This window comes from Thermobia domestica, chromosome 17 (assembly GCF_964235325.1).
Source record: "Thermobia domestica chromosome 17, izTheDome1.hap1.1, whole genome shotgun sequence".
In the NCBI taxonomy this organism is placed as follows: domain Eukaryota; kingdom Metazoa; phylum Arthropoda; class Insecta; order Zygentoma; family Lepismatidae; genus Thermobia; species Thermobia domestica.
In genome coordinates, this window is record NC_137470.1 from 113264435 (window position 1) to 113290696 (window position 26262).

At 35.2% G+C, this 26262-nt stretch overlaps 1 protein-coding gene across 2 annotated transcripts in view; it reads left to right on the forward strand.

The window, feature by feature from the left end:
• LOC145674300 (solute carrier family 53 member 1-like) overlaps positions 1 to 26262 on the forward strand; it is a 149855-nt gene that overhangs the window by 50084 nt on the left and 73509 nt on the right. For both annotated transcript variants that reach the window (XM_081744154.1, XM_081744153.1), the window contains one exon: positions 24014 to 24167. In XM_081744154.1, coding sequence (XP_081600280.1) covers positions 24014 to 24167 — 154 coding nt within the window. The remainder of the gene's footprint in view (positions 1 to 24013; positions 24168 to 26262) is intronic.

Below are 26262 nucleotides of genomic sequence, written 5' to 3' on the forward strand. Positions count from 1 at the left end.
TGAACAGAATTGTTGTTGCTTGAATGTTAATGATATGTTGACAAAATAAAACACATTATCCTCGTCATTAAAATGGAATGTTGATGATGTCATGCTCGCGTTGCAGGGTCTAGTGAACGCAAAAACAAATTCATTAAGCATTGTTTTGGGCATCAAGATGTGATGGTATTTCATGAGATTATATACTAAATTGAAATTGATGACAATGTATACTATTGATGACACCTTCCAACTAATCCTTTGTAAAATACGTATACAGATCTGGTGTTTAAGAAGCTTAATAGTTCTTTTTGTTTTCCGGCTTTCATATATAAATATCTTTCAAGTAAATGTTTTTGATGTTCGCCAAGAATCAGTAGTAACCTTAATCCAAACTTTGTAGGAATAACTTGGGTAGATATAATTTTATAAAGTGAATTCTGTTGTAAACTAGTAATATTGGTAAATGATTTTTACACATCACGTGTGTTTAGAAACTGTAAACAAACAGCTATGATAACATTATGATGTATACTCTTTTGAACGATACTTATATGCGAGAACAAAAATATAAACCTCATAAACGTATGTGATGCATTTGTGCTAAACATGTATGTTTACATCATGACGATGAAGGTCTTGTACACAGTGTTGCAAGATGTTTTCATTCTAAACTGCTCCAATTCGTTAGAAACTGTTCTTTTCTATGACTTTAAACCGTTCTTAAAATTTTCTAACTAAACTTTTCATATATTTTTTTCGTATATTTTTACGTAGATTTACATATATTTTTCAAACTAAGAATTTAAAAAATCACAAAATTTTCAAAGTAAAATTTTAAAACAATTCTTTTCAAAGGTAACTTTTAAAAACTAATTTAGTGCGAAAAAATTTTCAAACACAATTTTTAACTAAAATTTCATTTTTACAAAGCTTTTCAACAATTTTCCAACTCGAATTTTTAGTGTGCATGAACTTTTTCAACTAAAATTTAGAACATTTTCAAACTAATATTTTCAAAGAAAATTTTTCAACCTAAAAGTTTTCAAGCTGAATTTTTCGAAATAAACTTTTCAAATTCTTTTCTAGCGAAAATTTCCAACTATTTTTTTTTTAATTTTTCAAACAAAATTAAAAAAATTTTCAAACCAATCTCCCAACAAATTTTTAAACAAAATTTTCAAAAAATGAAAAAAAAACTAAAAATGTGAAACAAAAATATCAAGCTAAAGATTTTCAGAAAGTACAAACATTTTCAAACGAAAATTTTCAAACAAAGTTTTCTGAGTTCAGTATTGAAACAAAAATTTTGAAGTAAAAATTTTATAAGAAGATTTTCAAACAGAAATTTCAACCAGAAAGTTTGAGACGAATTTCTTTTTCCACAACTACAAAACTTCCAGGTTGAAAGTTCAACTATTCATTAACGAAACAAATATTGTGATAACGAAACGATTTCACGGAAGATTCAAACTTTGAATACAAGAAATATGCGAATGTGACGTCAAAACATACGAATAAGATTACAAAAATGTATCAACATTTGCTCACAAGTTGAACCACCCCAAATTACAGGAGTTCTAAAAAGCATATTATTTTTGAGAATTCCCAGATTTAAAGGTGGACCCCTGTCAAAATTTGGAGATGAGGTGTACCAAAGAACTACTGTCTTATGAAAGAAAATAAGGTCCTATACTCATCCATATGTTCATATATTTCATCTTTCGTGAGGGCAAAACTTTCAAATTTCAACTTGAACATTATTTTTACAGATGCAAAGGATCAATGCGAAGCGTCCGAATTTACAAAACTATATACACAAGTTATAGAGAACAATTACCAATTTTTGTTTTTGACAATTCTAAATTTATGGGGTAGTCCTAGGGACCTCTCCTAAAAGTTAAGACGAGAACATCAATGCATTCATGCTTTATGAAAGGGAAAAGTCCACTAAACTTAAACATATGACGTAATAAAGCCTAATTAAAGAGGATAAAATAGATCAAAAACCTTGAATATATGAGTTTTGGGCAATTACAAGGAACGAGATGGACTACCCAAATTTACAGAGATATATACCCCTCCTTTATACTACCATACCAAATGTTTAGTTTCAGCAATTTCCAAAATTTAGGTGGGTGGTCCTACGTAAGATGGAGGCATTAATGTAACCTTGTCGTATGAAAGAGAATGAACTTTTATACTCAACCACATAACCGTATGACATAAAGGCTCATCAAAAAAGATAAATTAGGTCAAAACTCTCCGAAATTTGAATTTTTGGTAATTTTTTGCTCACAAGTGGTATGAGCGATTTAAAAGCGGAAATGAGTCGGCAGAAGACGAGCAACATTTGGGAAGTGCATTATCCTCAAAAACAGAAGAAAACCTGCAAAAGTGGCAAAAAGTGTTCGTTCAGACAGGTCAGTAACTATTCGAGAGCTTTCTAAAGAACTAAACATCTCGAACAGGTCCGTACAAAGCACTGTAACCACTGGTTTGGAAATGAAAAGAGAGAGCACGAAATTAATTCCCCGACTTTTGACTGACGAACAGGAGTTTTTGGCCGAAAAATATTTCTGTCTGTCCACATCCACCGTACTCTCCAGATATACCATTACGCGACTTCTAACTCTTCCTAAAAATTAAAATCGTGCTTAGAGGAAAACGTTTGGACACCATTCCTGACATTGAGAGGGACACAAGAGAGCAGCTGAACACACTCCCAAAAGAAGCCTTCCAGAAATGCTTCCAGTCATGGATTCAACATTGGGATAAGTGCGTTTCTAGCCAAGGACAGTACTTTGAAAGAGATTAAATCAAATTCCATGGAAGATCATTACTTTGTCTAGTAAAATTATTCACCGCGCTTTTTGATCACACCTCGTATATATATATATATGCTATGTGTATATTCACACATGACTTCGACATATGTTCACCGATTTTTACAATTCCTTTTTCTTTGAAAGAGCACATCTTCCCGGTGGCCCCATATAAATTTTGTTAAGATCGCAATAGTAGTCTTTGGAGCTACACCATGAAACACCTCAACAGTGCAGTGTGAAAATCACACTTAACCACTTCAATATGATATGTTCAACCAACTTTCACACAGGCTTTCACACAGACTTTAATGATTTTTTTTTTTTTTGAAAGCTTTCTTCTTTCCGGTGGTTCCACAAAAATTTCATCAAGATTTAACAGTAGTATTCGAAGCTAGACATGAAACACCCCACGGCTGACAGTGTTCATACTATAATTGAATGCTATGGGGAAAATAGTGGTAGCCTTCATTCAAAAAATAAATAAAGTGAGTTGGTTTGAAAAACAGTGGTAACAGTCATGTGAAATGAATTGCATAAACAGGGTGTACTCTGGCTTAGTGGTAGAGTGCTTACCTCCGGTGCATGGTGTCCCTGGTTCGTTCCCCAGTCAAATAAGTTTGTGGTGGATAACTTCGTGTTCATGGGTTTTCTCAGGGTATTCTCGTTTCCTCTCACATTCTCATTCCACCAATTTTCCCATCATCACTCACTTGCCTTAATCATCTGTTTCCTTTAGCCTAAAGAGAATAATCGTGGGACGTTAAACTGAAATATTTCATATTTTGAACTGCGGAAACAATTCAAGCTAAGAGCAACAGTGTGTTGAATACGTTTTTGTTTCAAACTTGAATTCTTTCCACAGTCTAGCAATTTTGGTGGAGGAGCAAAATTCAAGGCTTTGGTCAGTACGAAAGAAGTGGTTTCGTCGAGTAAGGTTTATCGACTAAGATTCAAAATCTATGTGGTTATTGATCTGGATTCTGCCAGTTGACAGCTTGTAAAGGCAATTGAACTTGTTCAGTTGTTTCGATGTTGGCTTTTCGTACGTAAGTTCCCCTTGAGGTGTCAATACCGTATCAGTCCATTCCCAGTCATGTGGTGCAAGTTGTATAGACAGCCAGATTTAAGGAAGTAAGTTCATTATCTAGACGGCTCAGTTTCATTGTGTAAAGTGTATACGTTCTCGGACTAAAGCAAAGCTAGTTCTTGTTAGTATATTGTTAATTTCAGTTGTATACAGTGCGGGATTTACGTAAAGAAGTTGAACAAGCTCTCTCTCTCTCTCTCTCGGAGATCCCCAATAAATTTAAAGAAAAGACTACTGTATGTACATTTCGAAAATATACCCTGGTAGCCTTCTAAAATACCTCTACTTTGTTCATTTCTGTATATAAGGTACCTGCTTGGCAACATGTACGTAGGATACATCTGAGGACTAGAGTGCAGTCATTTTGTCATAGATGAAGAACAACTGAGTATACACTGGTCCTCTGTCTGATCTTTGATGCTGACCCTAAAGATGAGAACATTGTATGTTCTCGAAACTTTGGACAATGCCCACATTTTTCACTTGATATGCTGAGAGCGGTTATTTGCAAAATCCTATATTGTATGAGCTTCACACATTAAATATACTGGCGTTAGTGATGTATTGCCGAAACACGAAAAATCGAAAAAAATGTTCCAAAATGTACTAAATTGGGTAAGAAATGTACTAAATTAGGTTATGTAGGGTTAGGGTAAACCTTAAAAACAGGCGTGTTAACTTTTCCAGGAAATCAAAGAAAGGGGTACTATTTAGTTTCTTCCCCAAAATCACTTGGTAGTGACTCTGCTTCAAGTACAGTCGAAGCGGGTGTGGACTTGCATTCCTCTGTGCAGATTCGTGTACGTACGCGATAAGAACTATTATGCAAAAGACAGTAGCCAACTTTTGCTAGGTTGCTATTAAAAGCACGAATGCTATCTAACAGAGTCTGGGCAGGAGTGCAACAAGGTGCCTTGCAGTAGCGGGCCGAGTAGTCCTATGAGCGGGCGCGCTAGTGACGGTGGGTATATAGTAAACGAGGATAGTGTAAAATATAGTATATGGCATAAAACACTTACTTTATGTGTGGATTTGGGGGAGATACTAAATGCCACCTAAAAAAAGTATCAGAATGTGTACTAAATTTGATTAGGCTAGGTTAGACCTTCAAAACAGAGGCGTGTAAAATTTTCCAATTTCGAGTAGAAAATCGTGTACAATCGTGTAGAAATATACATGTCATTTCCACACTGCATTTCCCGCGACTAAATCATAACAAATATACTTCTCGCAAAATAAACCCTTCTGCCTCCACATAGAGTGCCACTTACATCATCAAAAGTAACCAACAACCACCACTTTCTTAACTTCAACTGTTTACCTCATCTGACGTTCACTTACTCTTGCTCACAACCCAAAATAAATTCTCCAATTGACCCGGTAAATTTCCTAAGATTGGTCCGGCGATACTGCACTTAACCCAATATACTTTTCGTGTTTGTGTTAATTTCTTCCTTGTTTCTGTTATTACTTCTATCACAAGATGTCATCTTGCTTTCTCCCATGGTCTTTGTGTTCGTCCTCTTCAATGTTATGCTCAATGAGTGTTATAATCACATCTTCATTTTTTATTGCCGATTGCGAGACCCGGGGGCTCATGAGATTTTGGTCCCGTGTTAAGCTGTAGGTCCATGTCTCATATAGCCTCGCTGCTGAAAGGGACGTTAAACTCAACTCAGCGATTTTATTGCCGATTGAATGTTATATATTATTACGAGTGTTTTTTTTTCTTTCTTAGTTCTATGTCGAAATCTTTCATCATCTTTTATTCCCCATTAACTTTTTCATGCCCTCTGCTGCAGCAGTCACCACAGTTAAGCGAGTCTTTTACATTGTTACGTCTGTGACTTTTTTTTTACTGGGTTAGAGGTGCTTACCAGCGTTTTCCATAGTTTTATTGATTTCCTGTCACTTTTACCCTTTAGGAATATCGTTGGTTTTTGTTTAATTAAGTTTTTTTTGTGTCTTTTAGGCTTTGTATTGTTCGATGTCTGGTTTGTTTTCCAAGACATTAGTATATAGTGTCTTGCTTACGTCTATTTTTGCCTTCTTTCATGCCATGCCATTCAGTGTGGTTTTAATATTTTCAATTTTTTCTTTGATTTTTCTATCCTCTAAACGAAAAAGGTTCATATATTTCTTCAGTCTATGATTCACTAATCACTGTACTAGGTGTATTTTAATAGTTTTTACAGTGGATTGCTCATCCTTCAGATTTTTCACTGCCTCGGCAACCACGTTCATGGATGATTCAAAGCTCTCCATCACTTATAGTGCTGCTGATTTCGTAGTCTTCTTTACTTTCGATCGACGATGGGAGAGAAGAATCTTTACTTTCGACCGACGATAGGAGAGAAGAATCTTTACCGTCGACCGACCATTGGAGAGAAGAATCTTTACCGTCGACCGACGATTGGAGAGAAGAATCTTTACTTCGACCGACGATATAAGAGAAGAAAGTATGGTGATCGTGAAAGAAATCGAATTTGAGATTTCAACGAATTTACACGTTTCATGGTTCCTACGTGCTGAGAACATGAGTTTGCGATATGTGTCCGTTTGCCTGCCCATCCGTCCGTTTCTGCCGATGTGAATGTGTTTAATCGTTCAGTGTTCAACGTATCCGCACCATGTTTTAAACGTAAGGTTTCTATAAAAATCCCTAAGAGTGTTATCCGAATTTTCTTCCTACCTCGAAAATTAAGGTTAATTTACTAAAGGGTGAAAATTGAAAATTGCTATTTTCTCGAAAACAGCTGTTAACGATTTTTTTAAAAATAATTTCATACGTTTGGCTAGAGGGAGAGAAAATCGAAGACATTTAGACATTCCCCTATTTAGGAAGCCTTATATCTTCGGAGGGAAGAAGGGAAAAAGACTTAAGTTCCAGAATAGCACAGGCTAAACAAGCATTCAGTAGAAAAAGAGGACTGCTAACATCAAGAAATGTGTCGCTGGACGTTCGTAAACGATTTAAGACTCTGGTATAGAGTGTGGCGCTTTACGGTTCAGAGACGGACATTGAGAAGAGCTGAAATATTCAAGCTGGAAGCATTTGAAATGTGGTGTTGGTGCAGAATGCTGCGCATATCATGGACCGAAAGGAAAAGGAATGAATACGTACTAAAGCAGCGTTTCCCAACCGGTGTGCCGCAAATGGGCCGCTGGTGTGCCGCGAGGAAATCGAAACAAAATTATGAATTCTATAGCAACCAAATTTCAAGAAATAAGAAAAATATATATTTGTATTTCACATTACTATGATTATCTACAATGGAAAAAAAAGTACTGTAATTGTAATATATTATTGTGCATACACTACTGTGTAGCAGGTAGTATTTCGAAAACGGAATTTTATTTGCTGCAGCCTTTTACACATTTCTACAGCTATTTCTAGAAAGGCTGTGAAAGTTGTCATTCCCTTTTCTACATCGTACTTAAGTGAAGCAGAATTTTCTGCAATGAACACAATCAAGTGTAAGAACAGGTCACAACTGTTAGCTCCGGAACACGATATGACGGTGTTTATCAACTATCCATCCACAATTGAAGAAGATTATGAAAGAATATGTACTCAAGTTGCACATTAATTTTGCTTCGTGCACCAACCTATTTTCCTTATTTTTGAAATATTGTAATCTTCATATATTAGAAAATATTAATAAACAATTGTAACCTTCAATAGATTTTATTGTTACATTGTAGAGAATATTATTGAACAATTCTAACCTTTGTGTAATATTTAAAAATTGTAACGTAGACCTATATTTACCGCGTTAATAAATTATAAGTTTCATACTGTGTTACTTTTCTGTACATTTTTAATGTCGAAAAAAAGTACTTGTTATTATTGTTATAACCATTATTGCTTCTTTGTTGTTTCAAACTATTTCGTAACTTGAAATTTTAAAATATCATTCAATCCTTTTGAGAAAGTAAACGTGCATACAAATTACCTACATTTATACTTTTAAAGTACAAGATATTTGTTTGTTCGTTCCTTATTTAGTGATTTTCCTTCTTAGTGAAAGGTTGGATCTAGTTTTCGAAAAAGAAAGTGTATTTTTAAAAACCTGAGTCCTATATTTCATTGCAGTTATTTTCTATTTTTAAATTAGAATCAAAGAATAAGCATAATGATTTTCACGGGGAAACCAGTGATCGAGCTTTCTTCTTTGTGAGAAGGAGATCAGTGATCACAGGAAAAAAACCACGGTATTTTATATTTACAAATAAGTGTGCCGCGAGAATTAAAATTACACCCGTAGTGTGCTGCGAGTTGAAAAAGGTTGGGAAACGCTGTACTAAAGGAAGCTAATGAAGGACAACAGATCATGAAGATAATAGGAAAAAGAAGAAACAACATGCTTGGCCATCCTATTCGGCACTCCGATTGGATCACCGTGTTGATAGAGGGAAAGGCAGAGGGAAAACCAGGAAGAGGAAGACCAAGGATAGAATATCTAGATGCAGTTACGAGGAGGAGATCTTATCAAAGTTTAAAACAGCTCTCCCAAGGGAAAGAAAATTTTAATATATCCATGTTGCTCAGCAACCTATGGTTGATATGATAAAGAAGAAATTTCATACATCAGTTTTTCGTTAACAACCCTGTACTGTGGGGTAAGTCATATCTCTGGAAAAACATCCAGAAGGGACAGTTTACTCTCAGGGGTAAGTTCTTTTAGAATGATATTTTTCAGAAACGTCTCTAAAGTGATTTTGTTTATATTTCATAAATAAATATTTCGTTATCAACCGGATAATATGGCATAACTCATTTATCCTGAAAATATTCACAAGCGGTAGTTTGCTGTTGGGATGAGATTTTCCCAGGTGATTTTCTCAAGAAACGACTGAAGCGATTTTGTTCTTATTTCAGAATAAGTGAATCATTACTAACTTTACAATATGGCATCAATCATTTATTTCGAGAAATGATTGATGCCATACACAAGGGGTCTTTACTCTTGGGGTGAATTTTTTTCCGACCGATTTTATCAAAAATGACTCAGGTGATTTTGTTCATATTTCATAAATAAATATTTCATTAGTAGCCAGATAATGTTGCATAATTCATTTCTCCTGAAAAAATCCACAACGGATACTTTAGTAATGGCAATGATTTTTTCGGCTATTTTCTCAAAAAAATGACAGACGATTTTGTCCATATTTCATAAATAGATTTCATTAGTAACTCGACGATATCGCATAACTCGTTGTCCTAAAAATTCACAAAAGGTAGTTTAGTCTTAGGTGAATTTTTTCAGTTGTTTTTCTCAAAAACGTTTTAGACTATTTTGTTCACACTTCACAAATAAATGTTTCGTTAATAATCTGTGAATGTGGCATAATTCATTTGTCATGAAAAAAAAAAAAAAAAAAAGGTAGTTTACTTTTGGTGGATTTTCGTACCTAAAATCATAACAAGTAATTTCTCATGAAACAATCAACAAGGGCTAGTTCACTCGTGGAATTTATTTCCTTTTCGCGCGTTTTTTTTTTTTTCAATAATGACAGACTATTTCTTCACTTTTCATTAATAATTTATTGCGTAATTCGTTTCCTTTCAAAATATTATTAAGAGGATATTCAGTCGAAAGTGCATGCAGTGAAAGTTTTCGTCGCTTGTGGTTTCTTTATAATTTTGTTCGTGTTTCACTACTAAATGTTTTAGTTATAACTGATGCATAACGTGATTTCGTTTAAGAAATTGGAGCTCGAAATTGGAATGTTTAGTGCGATGGCACGTACCTTTTATTTCATTCGCAGTTCCTACTTCTGATTCTATTGGTATTACACTGCTTGACAAATGCTACGGAACAGTGCCATTTTTAGGAATAATTCAAAATAGACATCAAGGGACGAAATAAAACGCAGTATATATGGAGTAGAGACGTGTACTATTATTCTAATGGGACATGGTACAGATTACGCCACATGGAAAAAGAAGAAAACGAAAAAAGGTAAAGCTACTCTTTGGAGCATGTCCAAACAGCCATGCGAAAAGGGTCTTCCCGCCAGAAAGACACAGATATGAGTACTCTAGTAGGATGTGTGTCCTTCTTGGACACTAATGCACATTCTGCATTTGTTCTTCATGCTGTCCACTAAACTAGTGATGAGTCATTGGGGCATATTCTCCTACTCCTCTCGCAAGGAGTTTGTCATTTCTTATACGGTTCGGGGAGGTGGTGTTCGTTGATAAACACGCCTGCCAAGGACATCCCAGGCATGCTCAATCGGATTAAAATCTGGAGAGTAAGCAGGCCATTTCATACGTGTAATATCTTCGCGTTCAAGTGTGTCCGACACTTCAGCGGTCCTGTGTGGGCGTGCATTGTCGTCCACAAACGAAGTCCGGACTTACCGCACCCTGAAAAGACAAACATGATGCGGAAGAATCTCTCTGCTACACCGTTGCGATGTCATGCTACCTCGCTCAAAGATATGAAGCGGGGTTCTTCCATTGTGCATAATGCCTGCCTACACCATCACGCCGTGGCCATAGCGATCACGTTTATGAATATTCTTTTGTAACGTGTTTCCCGCTCTCTCCACAGTAACTGGTGGCCAGAATCACTTGTTGCAGTGAAACGGGATTCGTCGGAGAACATCACACTGGACCACTGTTGCTGATCCCACCCAACATGGCTGTAATCGTTCGCGACGATGGCGTGGTTGAAGTTGGAGCATTTAACAGGCTTCCTTCCATACAAACCAATCTTATTTAAGCGCTGCAAAATGGTTCTGGCAGATACATGTGTACCGGTAGCTTTTGCAAGATCTGCAGCTATTTGACGCGGAGTGCTCTGTCTGTTCCTTTTCGCCATTAGGTATACATATCGATTGTCTTGAGGTGTGGTCTTCCTTCGGCGATTACCGGCATGCTTTCGCATCGTATTTCCACTTTCCGCGGTCCTTTTCAATCGCGAGATGACACTTTTTGATTCCCATTGCTGTCTCCACAGTCGTGACATTTCGACCAGCTTCCAGCCGTCGAAGTGCACGTCCACAATCGTACGCACTCAAATGTTGTCATGAAGCCATTTTGCACTTTATTATTGCTCCGCCAGATTGAATTTCACAGAACTTAGTTCCACCATCTACGACGCTATTTATGTCGAAGAACTTACTGCATGCATTTTCGACTGAATACAGAGCTTTCGTCCTCTGCCTTTTATACAGATAGCAGGTCTTGCTTATAACGAGATTTTCGTTATATTTTATATTACCCAGTTCGAAGATTAAAATAAATAACACACCAGCATTAGCACATTTTGTTTTTATATATATTTTGCAACCATCTATTATCACACATTAAAATTATATGCAGTACAACTTACTTTTATTCTCGAATCTCCATGAAAAACTTTCTGTTGTTATAGCAACACGAAACTGTAACTATCATTATATAAATATCTATCTATCACAACATATATTCTATATTTTTTCTTCTTCTTCACAACAGATTGTGCACTTTTAAGCATCGTTGCCCAAAATAGCTACAATTAAAAATGGAAGTAATTCAAAGATATCAGATATATAATACAATATCGTTGTATATATGGCTCCCGACTAGGACTTCTTTAATTGGTTACAATTGAAGAAATAATCCTGGACCGTTACATATCTTACATACGTGGTTACCTTACTTTCCGCATAGCCCTCACATATAAATTATAACACAAATATATTAATTTCATTTTGTCTCAATAATATTTTTACATTCATTTAGTAATTAATTCCATTTTAATTCTATAAAATTATCGACGAAGAGGACTTATTCAAAATGCGACCCTTTTGCTAATTATTTAGGTCCTAAAATAGATTCTTTAACTCAATATCATTCGAGCTCATTGACAAATTAAATTAAAGTATATTGAAATACTACATAACATTTCTTCCATTTGGGCATAATTAAGATGATTATAAAATACTTTGAAGCACAATATTGATAAGTGAAGCGAATTGCAAAGAAATCATAACAATACTCAAAGTGAAACAAAACAATAACTAATTGAAAATATTTTATCGGACGCCGTAACTTTAGCTCAAGTTACATTACCGAAAGATTCAATTAGGTTGCATTGAACCGCACAGTCTTGAATACAGTCCTGTATATTATGAATTCCTCTAGTTCTTTGGTTTCTAATTTGAGAATTTCTGCCACCTATGAAGTTATTACGAAATCCAGTTCGAGAAAAATTAGATATACTGTTTGATTTCTAAATGTTGTACGATTATTATTTCTGTTTCTTCTGAAATTGGGTTCGGTTCTATTACCGGTATAATTGAATCTATCATTAATTCTTACATTAGGACCACACTTTTCCCCACATTGATATTTCGGATCGGAATATGATTGGATTTGTTTCGGTTATTATTAGTTTGGTTTCAATTAGTATTACTTTGCACCATTGATTGATTTTCGAAATTTTGCACTATCATAATTAGATGGTTGAAATTAATACATTGTGCAGAAATCAGTATTTGCTGCAACCTAAAAGGTAACAATATCTGGATCGATGCCATAATTCGTCATTCCTGTTGGTATGGATTAATTAATTTCAATTCATTATAGACGGAAATCACAAAATCAGTAAGATTCTTATCAATTTTTGGATCATAATGTCTGTTTTGAACCATAGCTTCTCGGTTTGCCAACATAAAATCATTTTCAAAATTTGAAAGCAGAGCGTTCTTGAAATCTAAATAATTACGTAAACTCCCCGTGATCCCTTTGAACCAAACAGAGCAGGGTGGTAGTAAAACGTTTGGTAAAATTTTAAGAAATTTTGATTTGTCTACACCAATTAAGTCGCACTCTTCTTCGAATTTTTCCAAAAATACACTCGCTGGTATGTCTTCCGACCTTCCACTAAATTTGGTTTAACGATTTTATTTCGCTAAATCGGAAATGATGATTATTATTATACTGTTTCAAATGTTTAGACTTTCTATACATATTTGGTTTTCCTGCGATGTGATGAATGCGGTCTTTTCTCTTCTTTCTCGATACTAGAGGCAGTATCACCCCTCTCAGAATAGCTTTCAGGTATATCTCTTTCTTCTATAGCTAGTCTGGGTTCAATTGGCATATGGTCTCTGTTGATGATCGGATCAGGATTACCATTCACGGTGATAATCTTTTCCTTGATAGCATTTATTTCTTCCTGTAATTCTCTAATCTGGTTGCAATGCTCGTTACCTTGAGTTTTAACCGCTTCCACCAAACTTTCTACAATGGTAAATCTGTGCAAAATTTGTTCCATCCTACAGTCTGTTCGTTCTAGTTTAGAGTTTATTTGATGTGTTATTTGCTCTAATTTATTATCCATTTGCCGTGTCATAGACTGTGTAATTTGTTCTAACTTTTGTTCGAATTTAGTATCCATTTGCTGTGTTTGCTGTGTCAGTTGCTCAAATTTAGTATTCATTTGCTGTGTCATAGACTGTGTAGTTTGTTCTAACTTCTGTTCGAATTTAGTATCCATTTGCTGTGTCAATTGCTCAAATTTAGTATTAATTTGTTGACCTAGCTGTTTTATAAGATCAGCCACATTCGTTGATGTATCCGATCCTGGTGTTTCAACATCGCCAACTTCATCACTAATACTTTCAACTTTGTGTACATCCATTTTAAGGTTACGATAAATTTTCCTTTTACTTCTTAATAAAGTATACTCCGTGTTGACGGTTATTTATGAGATTGCTTACTTTGCTTCAACCAAATCTCAAGGTATCTCCTCGGCGGAGAACACCATTTATTATATAACGAGATATTCGTTATATTTTATATTACCCAGTTCGAAGATTAAAATAAATAACACACCACCATTAGCACATATTTTTTTTATATATATTTTGCAACCATCTATTATCACACTTTAAAATTATATACAGCACAACTTACTTTTATTCTCAAATCTCCATGAAATGCTTTCTGTTGTCATAGCAACACGAAACTGTAACTATCATTATATAAATATCTATCTATCAAAACATATATTCTACATGTTTTTCTTCTTCTTTACAACAGATTGTGCACCTTTAAGCACCGTTGCCCAAAATAGCTACAATTAAAAATATAAGTAATTCACAGATATCAGATATACAATATCGTTGTATGCTCAACTACGCCCTCTACATTGCATTTGTCTGTAATTATTCGGCTGCCGGGAATGCTACGTGGCATAAATCAGTTCCTTATCAATTGCCAAGCAGTGTATTTCTTTATCTGAAATAATTCGTAATAATCTTCGCTAGTATTCTTGTTTTTTAAATATCCTGCTCATCTATGGAACTGTTTCATACACCCCGCGAAAGTCCGTTCGATGTATTGAGATCAAATTTTTATCTTCAGATTTGTATAAGATTCTCCAGGGCGTTTTTCGAATTTCCTTCCTACACCAGAAAGTAGTTTACTGGGTGGTGAAAGTAAAACTTCACTATTTTCTCGAAAATGGCTCTAACGATTTTTTGCTTATTTCTCAAATCATTGTTTCATTAACAACTCTATAATGTGGCATAACTTTTTTTTTTTTTTTTTTTTTTTGAAACTTCCAGAAAAGTAGTTTACTCTTGGGTGTTTGTTCTTTTTGGACGATTTTACTAAAATCTACTATGGCAATTTTGTTCCTTTTTCATAAATTTATACTTTATTAATAACACTACACTGTAGCATATGCGATTAGCTTTTTAAAAATCCACAAATGTATATTACAGTTGGAGTTAGTTCTTCTTAGACGATTTCCTCAAAAATAATGAGTAAATTTCTCGTGAATTTCTCTCTAAATTTCTCATGAATCAGTCCACAAGGTATAGTTTACTGCTTGGTGGTGAGTTTTTTTTTTTTTTTTTTTGTGTGTGTGTGTGTGTGTGATTTTATCAAAAATAATTCGGGCGATAATATTTCATTAACTATCCTACTGTATAATGTTGCGTATACAATTTCCCATGAAAATTACCACTAGTGGTAGTTTATTAATTTTTTTAACAGTTTCCTCTAAGACGATTCATGCGATTTTGTTCATGTCTCATAACCAAGTATTTCATTAATTACCCTAATATAGAATATGTCATTTCCCTTTTAAAATATTTAAAATGAGTATTTTACTTTTGGGTATGAATTTTCTTCGATTGAAGTTTTGCGGGAACCTAATTTTGTTTGCATTTCGTACATAAATGTTTCCGTAATAACTGCATCATAATATGATTTAGCATAAGGAATTGGAGCGAGAAAGTTCAGTACAGTGGCTTGTACCTTTTATTTTTTGCACTGACGTGGTTGGTATTTCACGTGTACTTGTTTTCTTAAATAAGATACTATAAGTAGTTCATGTGTGTACTGCAACTCCTTATTCAGGAAACACTTTCCTTATGCAACCCAACCAACTCTCATGTAAGTTTGGTTGCATATTTCATGCTGTTGGTGAACGGAGAACTTAGGTTGTCTCAATTGATGTATTTGTTTTATTACGGTATTGGGCCTATCTCTCTCGTTGTTGAGGACATACGATAACCACAACGCCGGAGACACCTGCTAAGCTCAGCCCCGCACCGCACCCTCAATATAGTCCGACAAATACCGTACTAGAAAGAAGAGACGATGAAACCGTGTAAACCCAATTCTGTAGGTCCAGAGTACGGAATAGAATAACCGCTAACAAATCTATCGAGTGCGAAGAAAAGAAGTGGCAGTTATAATTGCACAGTTTTTCACTTGTGCCAATAACAAATATTAACTACATGCATTTGACTACATAGCTGTCAAATTTAGAATACGAACATGATGTAAACTAAAAGTGCATAAATATGTAACTAATTTATTTCGTTGATTATGAATACCAGAAACCTGCTACATCGCACACTTATGTTTCTGTATCATGTCGGTATTTTAATGTGACTGTTCATTTCATGTGAAATTTGTGAATCTGTCCATATTTGTCAGACCAGCTTACATTACGCTCGAAATACACGGAAAACCGATATGAAATGTATTCTCCAGCAATTCTCTAACTTTTACGAAGTGTCCATACCATAGTTCAATTGAAGCCGAAGTTTTATGTGTTCACCTTCTAAGCTACGTCCAAGCAAAAACTAGCGACACAGTTTTTTTTTCTTTTTTTATTCTCGTGGCTAACAATTTTTTTTTTTTTTTTTTTAGCTTTTCAGGAAGGTCTGTCACTTTATCCATTGCATCATGACTTAAAAGAAACAATTTATTACTGCTAAAATATAAAGTTTTACCCACTGTTTGCGATAAAATTCTTTCTTCTTTCACGGGTACTTTTATACACCCCAGTAATTCGTAAAAGTACATTGCTTTTTAGTTCTCAACGTAAGTAATAAGAGCTGCATCTGGGCCGCGTCTACTGTGTAAACTATCCCTACTTCACGCTGCATGACTTTTCAGTTTTTCATACTTCTGTAACAATCGTTCACCAGCACCAATGCACTGGGGAGGCGCTTCACTATTCTCCTTTTTTTAAATCTTCTAATTTTTAGTTTCAGTGCCAATCAGATTGCACCAAGAATTACTTTCCAAGTTAGCAACCAATTAAACTTCACCAAAGACAGATTTTTCCACGAATGATTTTAGACTACAACCCTTAAAGTTCAGAGTGTGATATTGTGAGTCAGAGGCGTGAATCAACTAATCAGATTGCACCAATGACCTTTTGGCTCTAAATTTTAATGTATCCACCAGTTTCCTCAGACTATGAATTGTGACTAAAGTTAAAGTGTGAAATTGTTGCATATCGTTCGGTTTTGATGATTCACAATCAGGCTTCAAACTCTATTTATTTTACTAATGACAGACTGAGTCGAAACTACACTCCTAGATTAAAGGAAACCAAAGTTAAAAATTAAAAAGGCAAACAGACGTTAAAAATTTTTTTCAAAGTAAAATATTTAAGCAAAAATTTTGAAATCGTTTGAAAAATTTTAAACGAAGATTTGGAAGTGATCAGCCAATCGGATTGCGTCCAGAATAACTTTCCAAGTGAGCAACCAATAAAACTGTACCAAAGGTAGGATAACAAATTTATTTTATTTTATTATTATTATTATTATTATTATTATTATTATTATTATTATATATTTTTTGGCAATTCTCAAATTTACAATGTGGTCCTATGTACCTCTCCCAAATTTTGAGAAGGTAGTATCAATGTGCCCATGTCCCGTGAAAGGATCTTTATACTTAACCACATAACCAGAAAATATAATATAGCGTCATCAAAGAGGTTAAATAGGTTAAAAACTTCGGAAATGTAATTTTTTGGAAATCTTTTACTCATAAAAGGGAGCCAGATGGTCCAAACAAACCTATAGTGGTACATATCCCGGTCCTGTACTACCATTCCAAATTTCTAAATTTGTCAGTTTCCTAAATTTAAGCGACGTGGTCCTATGTACTCCTACCAAAATTTAGAAGTGGGCCAATGTACTTCTGCCAAAATCAAGAGGGCATTGACCCTATGACATCATACCATGTGATATGTGACGTATCAAAGCCAATCAGAGTCGAGTGAACCATAACGGGGCCATCTGCTGGTATATACAGGGTGGTTGTAAAGTCAGTACCTATTTGCAACAGTGAATATTTCAAAAAGTAAACAACCTGTCACAGTTTCATTTCCATTGAATACATTATTAGGGTGTAACATTTGGTTATTAAGTTACATTTCAGCGTTTGTACCTGCATTTTCCACATACTTCTGGAATCGTTTAGGAACAGAATCCACAGCTCTTCTTATCATCTCAACTGGAACATTTGCAAACACTTCACGAATATTTTGTTCAAGACTTTTAATACCCTTAGTTTTAACTTGTACATTTGTTCCTTAGCCCAACCCCAAAGGAGGAAGTTAGATGGGGTTAGATTGGGACTACGTGCAGGCCACTCTGTCGGTCCCTGGCGGCCAATCCTCCTGCCAAGGAAATTGTCATCAAACCATGCTTTCACTGGAATTGCGTAGTGGAGCGGAGCCCTATCTTGCATGAATAGCAATTCCTTTCCATTTTCCCGTTCTTGAATCACAGGCCACACATACGTTCAAAGCATATCCAAGTATCGTTCACCATTCATTGTATTGCTGGTTAAGCGGTTGGCGTACGCGCCTTTGGCGTAGGAGATCCGGGTTCGATTCCCGGCGGGAGCTCATGTGGTTCGGATTCCACGTTAATCAGTAGCTCCACATCTCACATAGCCCCGCTGCTGAACGGGACGTTAAACTCAAAATCAACTCAACTCATTGTATTGCGTAGCACGTATAGACCAATGAATCTGGAAGACATCATTCACCAGACGGTTACCTTTGGTTTTGGTTGCATTTTTTCCACCGTTATATTTGATGACAGTTTTTTTTTTTTTTTATTATTGTCGTAGGGTTAAGCGTTGAATTTCTACCTCGCTCTTGCCTCCACCATCTCTGCAGTTGCACCACCGACCTCCAAACTTCATACCTAGCGGCAATCTTAGCTTTGTCTTCTACGCTGTATACACCAGCCATTTTGCGGTTTTCATTGGATCAACTTCTGAAATCATAAATAGTAAACCTCATATTAGTAAATAGTATTACACGCCAGCTAAAGCTGATGCTAGTTTATAGGATAATCTAAATTAAAAATAGGTATTGAATTTACAACCACCCTGTATATTGTGTTTATATGTCATACGAATATGCATAGACAGTCTTCCACACATCTGAAGTTTTGGTAACGAACATACGTAATCGTGTAATAAATAACCAAAGAAATTGGGAAGCCGCGGTGGCTCAGTGGTAGAACGTTCATCTCTGATGCTTGTGGTCCCAGGTTCGATCCCAGCTCGCGCCAAGTGAACTTCGTATTGGACGAACACCGTGTACATGGGTTTCCTCGGGATTCTTCCATTTCTTCCCATTTTCTTCATTCCACCATTTCTCATCATCACCGTCTCCTTTATCCTATCCGGCATAACCGTGGGCTGTAAAACTAAAAGATTCCATTTCATTTTCAAAGAAATTGGGGTCAAGACTACTCATTAGCAACGTGTACATAGGACAGCGAGTGAAGTTGCGCTTGAATCAAGGGGAAACAATAGTGTAAAGATTGGAAGAGGAGTTAGATATGGATGTAGTATGTCAACCCAATCACTCATCATGTACGGTGAAGACAAAATGGACGGAGAAAGTAACAAAGATGTTTTAAAACGAGTAGGAGAGAAAAAAACGCTTTTAGTCAGCATCCTTTGTAAAAAGACAATTGGATTGGACACATCTCGCGAAGAAATTGTCTTGTTAAGAGGCCTCATCTCGGCGAAATTAAAATACCGCTAATTTTACAGTAATTATGTGATATCTTCAAGTAGGTAAAAGATAATCGAAGTGTGGAACCAGAGCTCCCTAGACAATATCATTTTACATGAGATAGCGTTATCACGACTCATCTGCTTTCGATTTCGGGCCATTTTGAAAATCGTCATTTACTTTAGCGTTTTTAAACGGCTGAAAACGGAAAGCCACTAGGTGACTTGTGATAACGGTACCTCACGCAATATAATATTGTCTAGGGCGCTCTTGTTCCACATTTCAATTATATTTTATCTATTTGAGGATTTTACATAATTACTGTAAAATTAGCGGTATTTTAATTTCGTCGGGATGAGGGCTTTTAATACCGCCATAGAAGGAAAGGTGGAAGGAAAGCGAGGAATAGGAAGAACATAACTAATCGATGAAGAAAATATTGGGACTTGAAAAAGAGTAAGTTGAAGATTGAGAAACGTGGAAGAATCATTTCCAGGCACGAACCCAACTTAAAAAAAAAAAAAAGTTGCAGTATCTGCTAACAGGCAGAATACTTAATAATAATCGTATGATAATTTTAATACTTTTATTGAAGTGAAATGTTTTGTGTAAGAGAAAAGGAAGGGTTGATGATCTTAGCCAATAGTTGAAAAGTGTATCTCGGGCAAAGGAAAGATAATTATGGTAATGTTTATGAGAGATAGCTATATAAGTAGTTATTTCATCTTTCATGTGTAAGAAAGCTACTACAAAAATATGTTAATTGTACAAGATAGTAAAAAAGCTATCTTATGTATTACTAAGATTAATACAAATGATCATATAGATTTTTTTTCATCTTTTATGTATTCCTGTGACTTTAAAGTGAAAGTATGTGGTTTTAAAAAAAGGATAAAATAATAGTTTAAAGACAAGCTGTATAAATGGAATTTATATATAAAAACTTTAAAGACTTTTTACAACGAATGCCTTCGCTTTCGTTTCGGTTCTTCCAGTATGCCCTGTCACGGTCGCGACAAACTCTTTTTTAGGTTAAGTGAACACTAGTGAATTGTGTACCGTGTAGTGTTGAATTTAATATGATGTGAACATAAGTTATGTTTCAGTAAATAATAACCTCAATGGTGTGCAACGCTTGTGGAAGGATTTCTCTAAACCTCCGAATTTTCCTACCCGTCCGAGGCTCCTTATGATACTCACGTTAAGTGATAGCCCATATTTATTTTCTTTCTGCGACTGCAAGAGGACAGTATCTGTTCAAAGTTGTATTTAATAGCGCAGCATGCACAGGGGAAGGATAAAGAAAGGACTGAATAAGAACTATCTCCAGAACAACCGCTTGGTCTTATTTTTTTAAATGGTGTTGCAAATTTTGAAATGATGAGTTGTCAGTCGCCTATTAAGTGGAGGTGAAGTAAAAAGTAATTGGTTAAAGGAAACATAATGCTATAAATTCGAAAGCTAAAGTATAGTTGTTGACGCTAAACATAGTAAGTACAGGGTTCCTACTGGTCAGGAAAATCAGGGAAATTCAGGGCAAATGATGCAGGTTAGGGAAGCTCAGGGAAAAAGACTGGAAAGTCAGGGAAATTTTATAAAGTATATTTTTTTCTAACATTAATTGTACACGAATTTCAGCGTAGCCAACCTTTTTGGTTTTTATTGCTGTTTTTTTTTTCTTCTACATGCAATTTTGTTTTTATTGCTGTTTTTTCTTCTACATGCAATTTTGTTTTTATTGCTGTTTATCTTCTACATGCTGGAATGAATGTTGTTATATATAAATATTCACTGTTATTTATTCCTTATTTATATGTCAACGTCAACGGACAACTTTTATGAAAGTCAGGGAATTTCCTGCCAAAGGTAAGGGAAGTCAGGGAGAAGTCAGGAAAATAGATTTTTTCAGATCAATAGGAACCCTGAAGTAACATTCATCAAAATGTGTACAGTATCATGGTTGATATGTAGTAACGTTGAAAGGACTATATTTTTGTTTGCGAATCAAGTTACTTGCCGGGGACGGCAACGATGAATTCGTACTTTACGCTCGAAGTTAAGGTGGCAACTGCTGAGTAGTATATTTCTACCAATTGCCTATAATGCGAAAACTTAATCTACATATGAAGAATAATCAGAATTGAAAAAGAACACAATTTAATTTTCTCACTTATTTCTGCTATACTTTTCTCAATATTATTATCACATACATCTATTTTAGTGTTTAATTCTAAGTGTAATGATTCCCGATCGTCAAATACACAGAGCATATATGAATCTACTATATATATAAAAATGAAAGTTTCTATGTTTTTGACTTCATAACTGTTGAACCATGAGACCGATCTCAATGGAATTTTCAACATAGATGAGGTTTGGGCCTGGAACGGATTTTGTTATTTCACTTTCAGGATACAAGATAGTGGAGGGGTAGGGGGATATATATATATATATATATATATATATATATATATATATAAAAATAAGTAAAACTTAATAACTCTTGAACCACGCGATCTCGGTCAAATTTTTGCCACATAGGAGAGGTTCGGGCCTAGGATGTTTTTTTATCGTTTCACTTTGATGGTGCAACTTAAGAGAGAAGGATGGGGAGATATATATAAAAATGATCGAAAATGACAGATATTAGTGTCAAATCGATAGTTTTCGGAGTCGTTGAAATGAACAGTGGCACCTCCGATGCTGTTTAAATCCAAATTCAGCCGCGCAACTTGGACGGCGGGAAGGGGGAGATACATAAAAATGATGGAAAGTGACCGATATTAGAGAGCGCTTCAGTAATAGTAAAAACTGAATGACTAACGGAACATATTACTATTTTTTCTTAATTTAACCCGGTGAAACGGGTAATTGATGCTAGTACTTTATAAACATGAAGAAATAATGATATTTTAATACAAATATGCTTTCTATATTTAAGTATTTTCATTTTGTGTATGAATTCTCATAATAAAGCTCGTTGTTTAGTAATCTTGAGTTCTACGTATACCGGTATATGTTGATATACATGTCAGTCATATTTACGTGTTGTAGACTTTTGCTGTGTCCGAAGGCTGGTAATCACTTGTGATTAATCACTATCCACTAATGATAGGTGGTACTCTCACGTACATGCACATTATGGCAAATGAACGGCACCATTCAGAGACATGATCAAAGTAAGTGTATCATGAAGGATATCCCTCTTCGGAACCAAAACCTTACAAAAGTTCATCCGAACAGGAATTACGCCTTACAACCCCCAACTATCAATGAAATAACAAGGGTTCAATTAAATTATCAATTATACTGAAAGATGGTTACTTGTCTCACTATTACACATTAATGTAATGAAGTGTTTTAAAATACACAGCTATAATATTTATTATGGAAGTTATAATAGTATTTTCACAGCATGTTTAGAAACATTCTGTAACTCTGTATGTGAGACTTGGTGGTGAAAAGAGGAATATCAAAATTCTCTTTTGTCAAACCAGTTGTGTGATCGTGGTGGGGAGAAAACTTACTTTGATCTTTCAGTTTTATCTGGAGTGTGTGATAAGTGCAGGGGTAATATGATAAAAATAATTTTAATCAAAATAACATGTCAAAAAGTATTCGATGTTGCATACAGCTATATGCAAATATTCACTTCAAATATTTCAACCGTTTTCTTTGCGTGCAATCATGAACAAGATCCTTTTCATTCTTATATAATAGATGTAATTGTGTGTATGATGTGTAAATTTGAAAGTTGATCACTAACTTCGGGGGTGAATACAGATGTTGAAAATCAATGTTCGCAATCAATACAAAAGCGCTCCAGCAAAGATTTTTGAAAGTATTCTTTATCAACGACTATTATTATACGTACTGCTCATAATCTTCCCTAACCAACATGGCTTCTTACCTGGCAAGTCCACCATTACAAACTTAACTCTTCTTACTGACTTTGTAGCCGCGTGGACAAAAAGCACGTTGATGTTATATATACACAGATATCAGTAAACCTTTCGATCAAGTTAACAATGACGTCCTCTTCACAGTAGAACATTGGAAACCAATATATTAAAAACCTCGCCCATTTTGAGCATGTTTGAACTCAACAACAAACTTTGTGTGTTTGATCCAAGTATTGATGTATTCAGAATGTCTTTCACTAAATTAAAAAAAAAAAGTGAATTATTAAAGTGTCAGAATCGACGATTAACCAGCCATTAAAATTATCATTTGTATGCTTATCCTACTGTTACATATTTATCTGTTGTTATGAATATTCTAAATGGGTATTTTTACCTGTAAAATTTTCTATAAATAAATAAATGTTCACGGGGCATTAAGAAAACAAACAAGGTGAACAAATAATAATAATAATAATAATAATAATAATAATAATAATAATAATAATAATACGTAACAGGGACCTTCAGAATATGTACTCATCTGCATATCAAAATAACTGAAATGAGTGGGGCAAGTCCTTGCCGTGGGGATACAGGTTGTTCGTTATAGACCTTTAAGACAAAAAAAAAAAAAAAAAAAAAAAAAAAAAAAAAAAAAAAAAAAAGTTCGGTCGAGTGTGTGGGAACAAAATGTAAAACATGGTCTTAGGGAGGTAGATAATAATCCTCATTTGGCATAGAATACAAAGTTCACTTAAGGATTTCCGTTACTGCTTCGTTAAAGCAGCGGATTCTTTAGCTGAGACCAAGTTGATCAATGTGTAACAATAATTATTTATTAGATAAAATACAATAATGTTGCTATTTTTTAAGTGCTTACTGTAAACGTGTATTATACATATGATATTTTCGTTTCAGGAAATGAAGGCGATGCTGTACGCGGCTGTGGAACAAGCACCTGCAGCGGAAGCTGTGGAGCCGGAGATACTGGCTCGTTATTTTGCCAAATTTGATGAGGAGTTCTTTCACTATTGTGATAAAGAACTGGAAAAGATCAACACCTTTTATTCAGGTATATTAGTTTTGGAACATTTCAGTTTTGTAGGAATTTTTAATCAGTAGTGTTCATAATGGGAATGAAACTATTTGCGCTGCAATTCATTGCAAAAATTAAAGTTAGAATTATTACATGTAATTATTTAGTATGGTTAGTATAGAGCCGAATTGTATTTAACAGTGCAGTAATTATATAAAAGGAAAGACTTTATGGCGGAGGGAACACGGTGGCTCAATAGCAGAGCGATCACCTTTGGTGCGGGGGGCGCGGTGGCTCAGTGGTAGAGCGTTCACCTCTGGTGCTTGGGGTCCCGGGTTCGATCCCAGCCCCCGCCAAGTAAACTTTGTGGTGGACAAACACCGTGCTCGTGGGTTTTCTCGGGGTTCTCCCGTTTCCTCCCACTTTCTTCATTCCACCATTTCACTCATCTCTCATGATCACCGTCTCCTTTAGCCTAACCGGCATAACCGTGGGACGTAAAACTTAAAGATTTCATTTCATTTTCATTTCACCTTTGGTGCGACGGGTCCTTCGTTCGATCTCAGGACAAGTACGTTTGTGGTGGGCAATATCGCATCCGTGAGTTTTCTCTGGGTTCTCCCTTTTTCTCTCTCATTGTCATTCAACCAATTATTTTGTGATCATTCCCCTTCATTAATCATCCGTCTCCTTACGGGCCATAACTATGGGACATAAAACTGAAGTTTTCAGTTGGCTAATTACTGAATCAGAACGAGTTTGGGTTCTGGTGTGATGCGTTAAGATATATGATATTTTATCATTGGGCTATACTGGAGAGCAAGTTATAGACGTGAGACGAAAATTCTACGTGAGTGAAAACCAACAAATATATGATGTTAGGGGTAACCAAATTGAAAATCACCGTACATAATTTTGACTCAGACATTTCCATTTCTAAAATGTTCAATATATTAATCTTTTCTTGCACAGAAACTAGTAAGGGTTTGTGCATTTGCAATACATGGTACAAATTTTTCTGCTCGATCCGCATTCTTGTCACTGTAAGAACAAAATATTGCAACAACACTTTGCGAATAACTAACCGAACATTGGTTATATTATACAACATTTGAAATTTCCTGTAAGCTTCACCTTTTACCTTGCATAGGACCGAAACAAGAATAACTTCGACAGGTGCAATGCAGCTTGAAACCAATAAATCAACTTTCAAAATGGAAGTGCAAAAGAGTATGTTGTCCTTGTCATCTACACAAGGTGTGTCTTGTAATTGAACTTGGATATACCTATACATAGTTTCCGTTAAAAGTTTCTCAGATCTAACCCCTAATCCAGATTCAGAAATGGGTCGGATCAACCCATACTCATCTGTGTTTTTACTACTTGAAACCGAAGAACTTTCATCTGCCTGTCTTGCAGGTTCATTATAAATACTCTCTCGAGACAATTATTTGAATTTTTATACTGTGTCTGAATCGGAAATACCAGAATGTTCAAGTAGTTTGTACGACTTCTCAATAAAGGACCATGAACATGAAATATCGCATAGAAGACACTTTCTGTTTCGCGCTCATGAACGTGGGTGGTCTAGGAGGCCTTTTATGCTCACAAGAAAGTTATTCAAAACTACTAATTTTCATTGCTATACTACTTGTCGATAGCGTTAGGTTAGGGTAGAATACAGTAGAGTAGGGTTAGATTAGATAAGTTTGGACTCCTTCTGTGAAATTTAATCACAATTCACTTTCTTCATATAATTCGCTATCAACGCTGACATTTTCAGAACCTCAAATGATTTTGCGCTGATTACTGGGCCAACTTGTTCAAGATGGACACTACAAAGAAATTTTGCATTTAATCCGCTTCATAGCAGAACGAAGCTGAAGGTCCTTGCAAGGGTGCGTTTGTGAAGAGCAGGCGCGTTAGGGACGGTGCGTATGCGTGTTAACGAAAATTTGTTTTTAACTTTAGTGCGACAATTTCTGCATGCGTGGAGATTCTATATTTTTGTGTTATATGTATTCTTTGTTCCATTGTTTGTTGTCTACATGTGATGTTATTACTCTTACACAATAAGGTACCGATTAATATAAGTAACACAAAGATAATGGGATCTCCACGTATGTCAGAA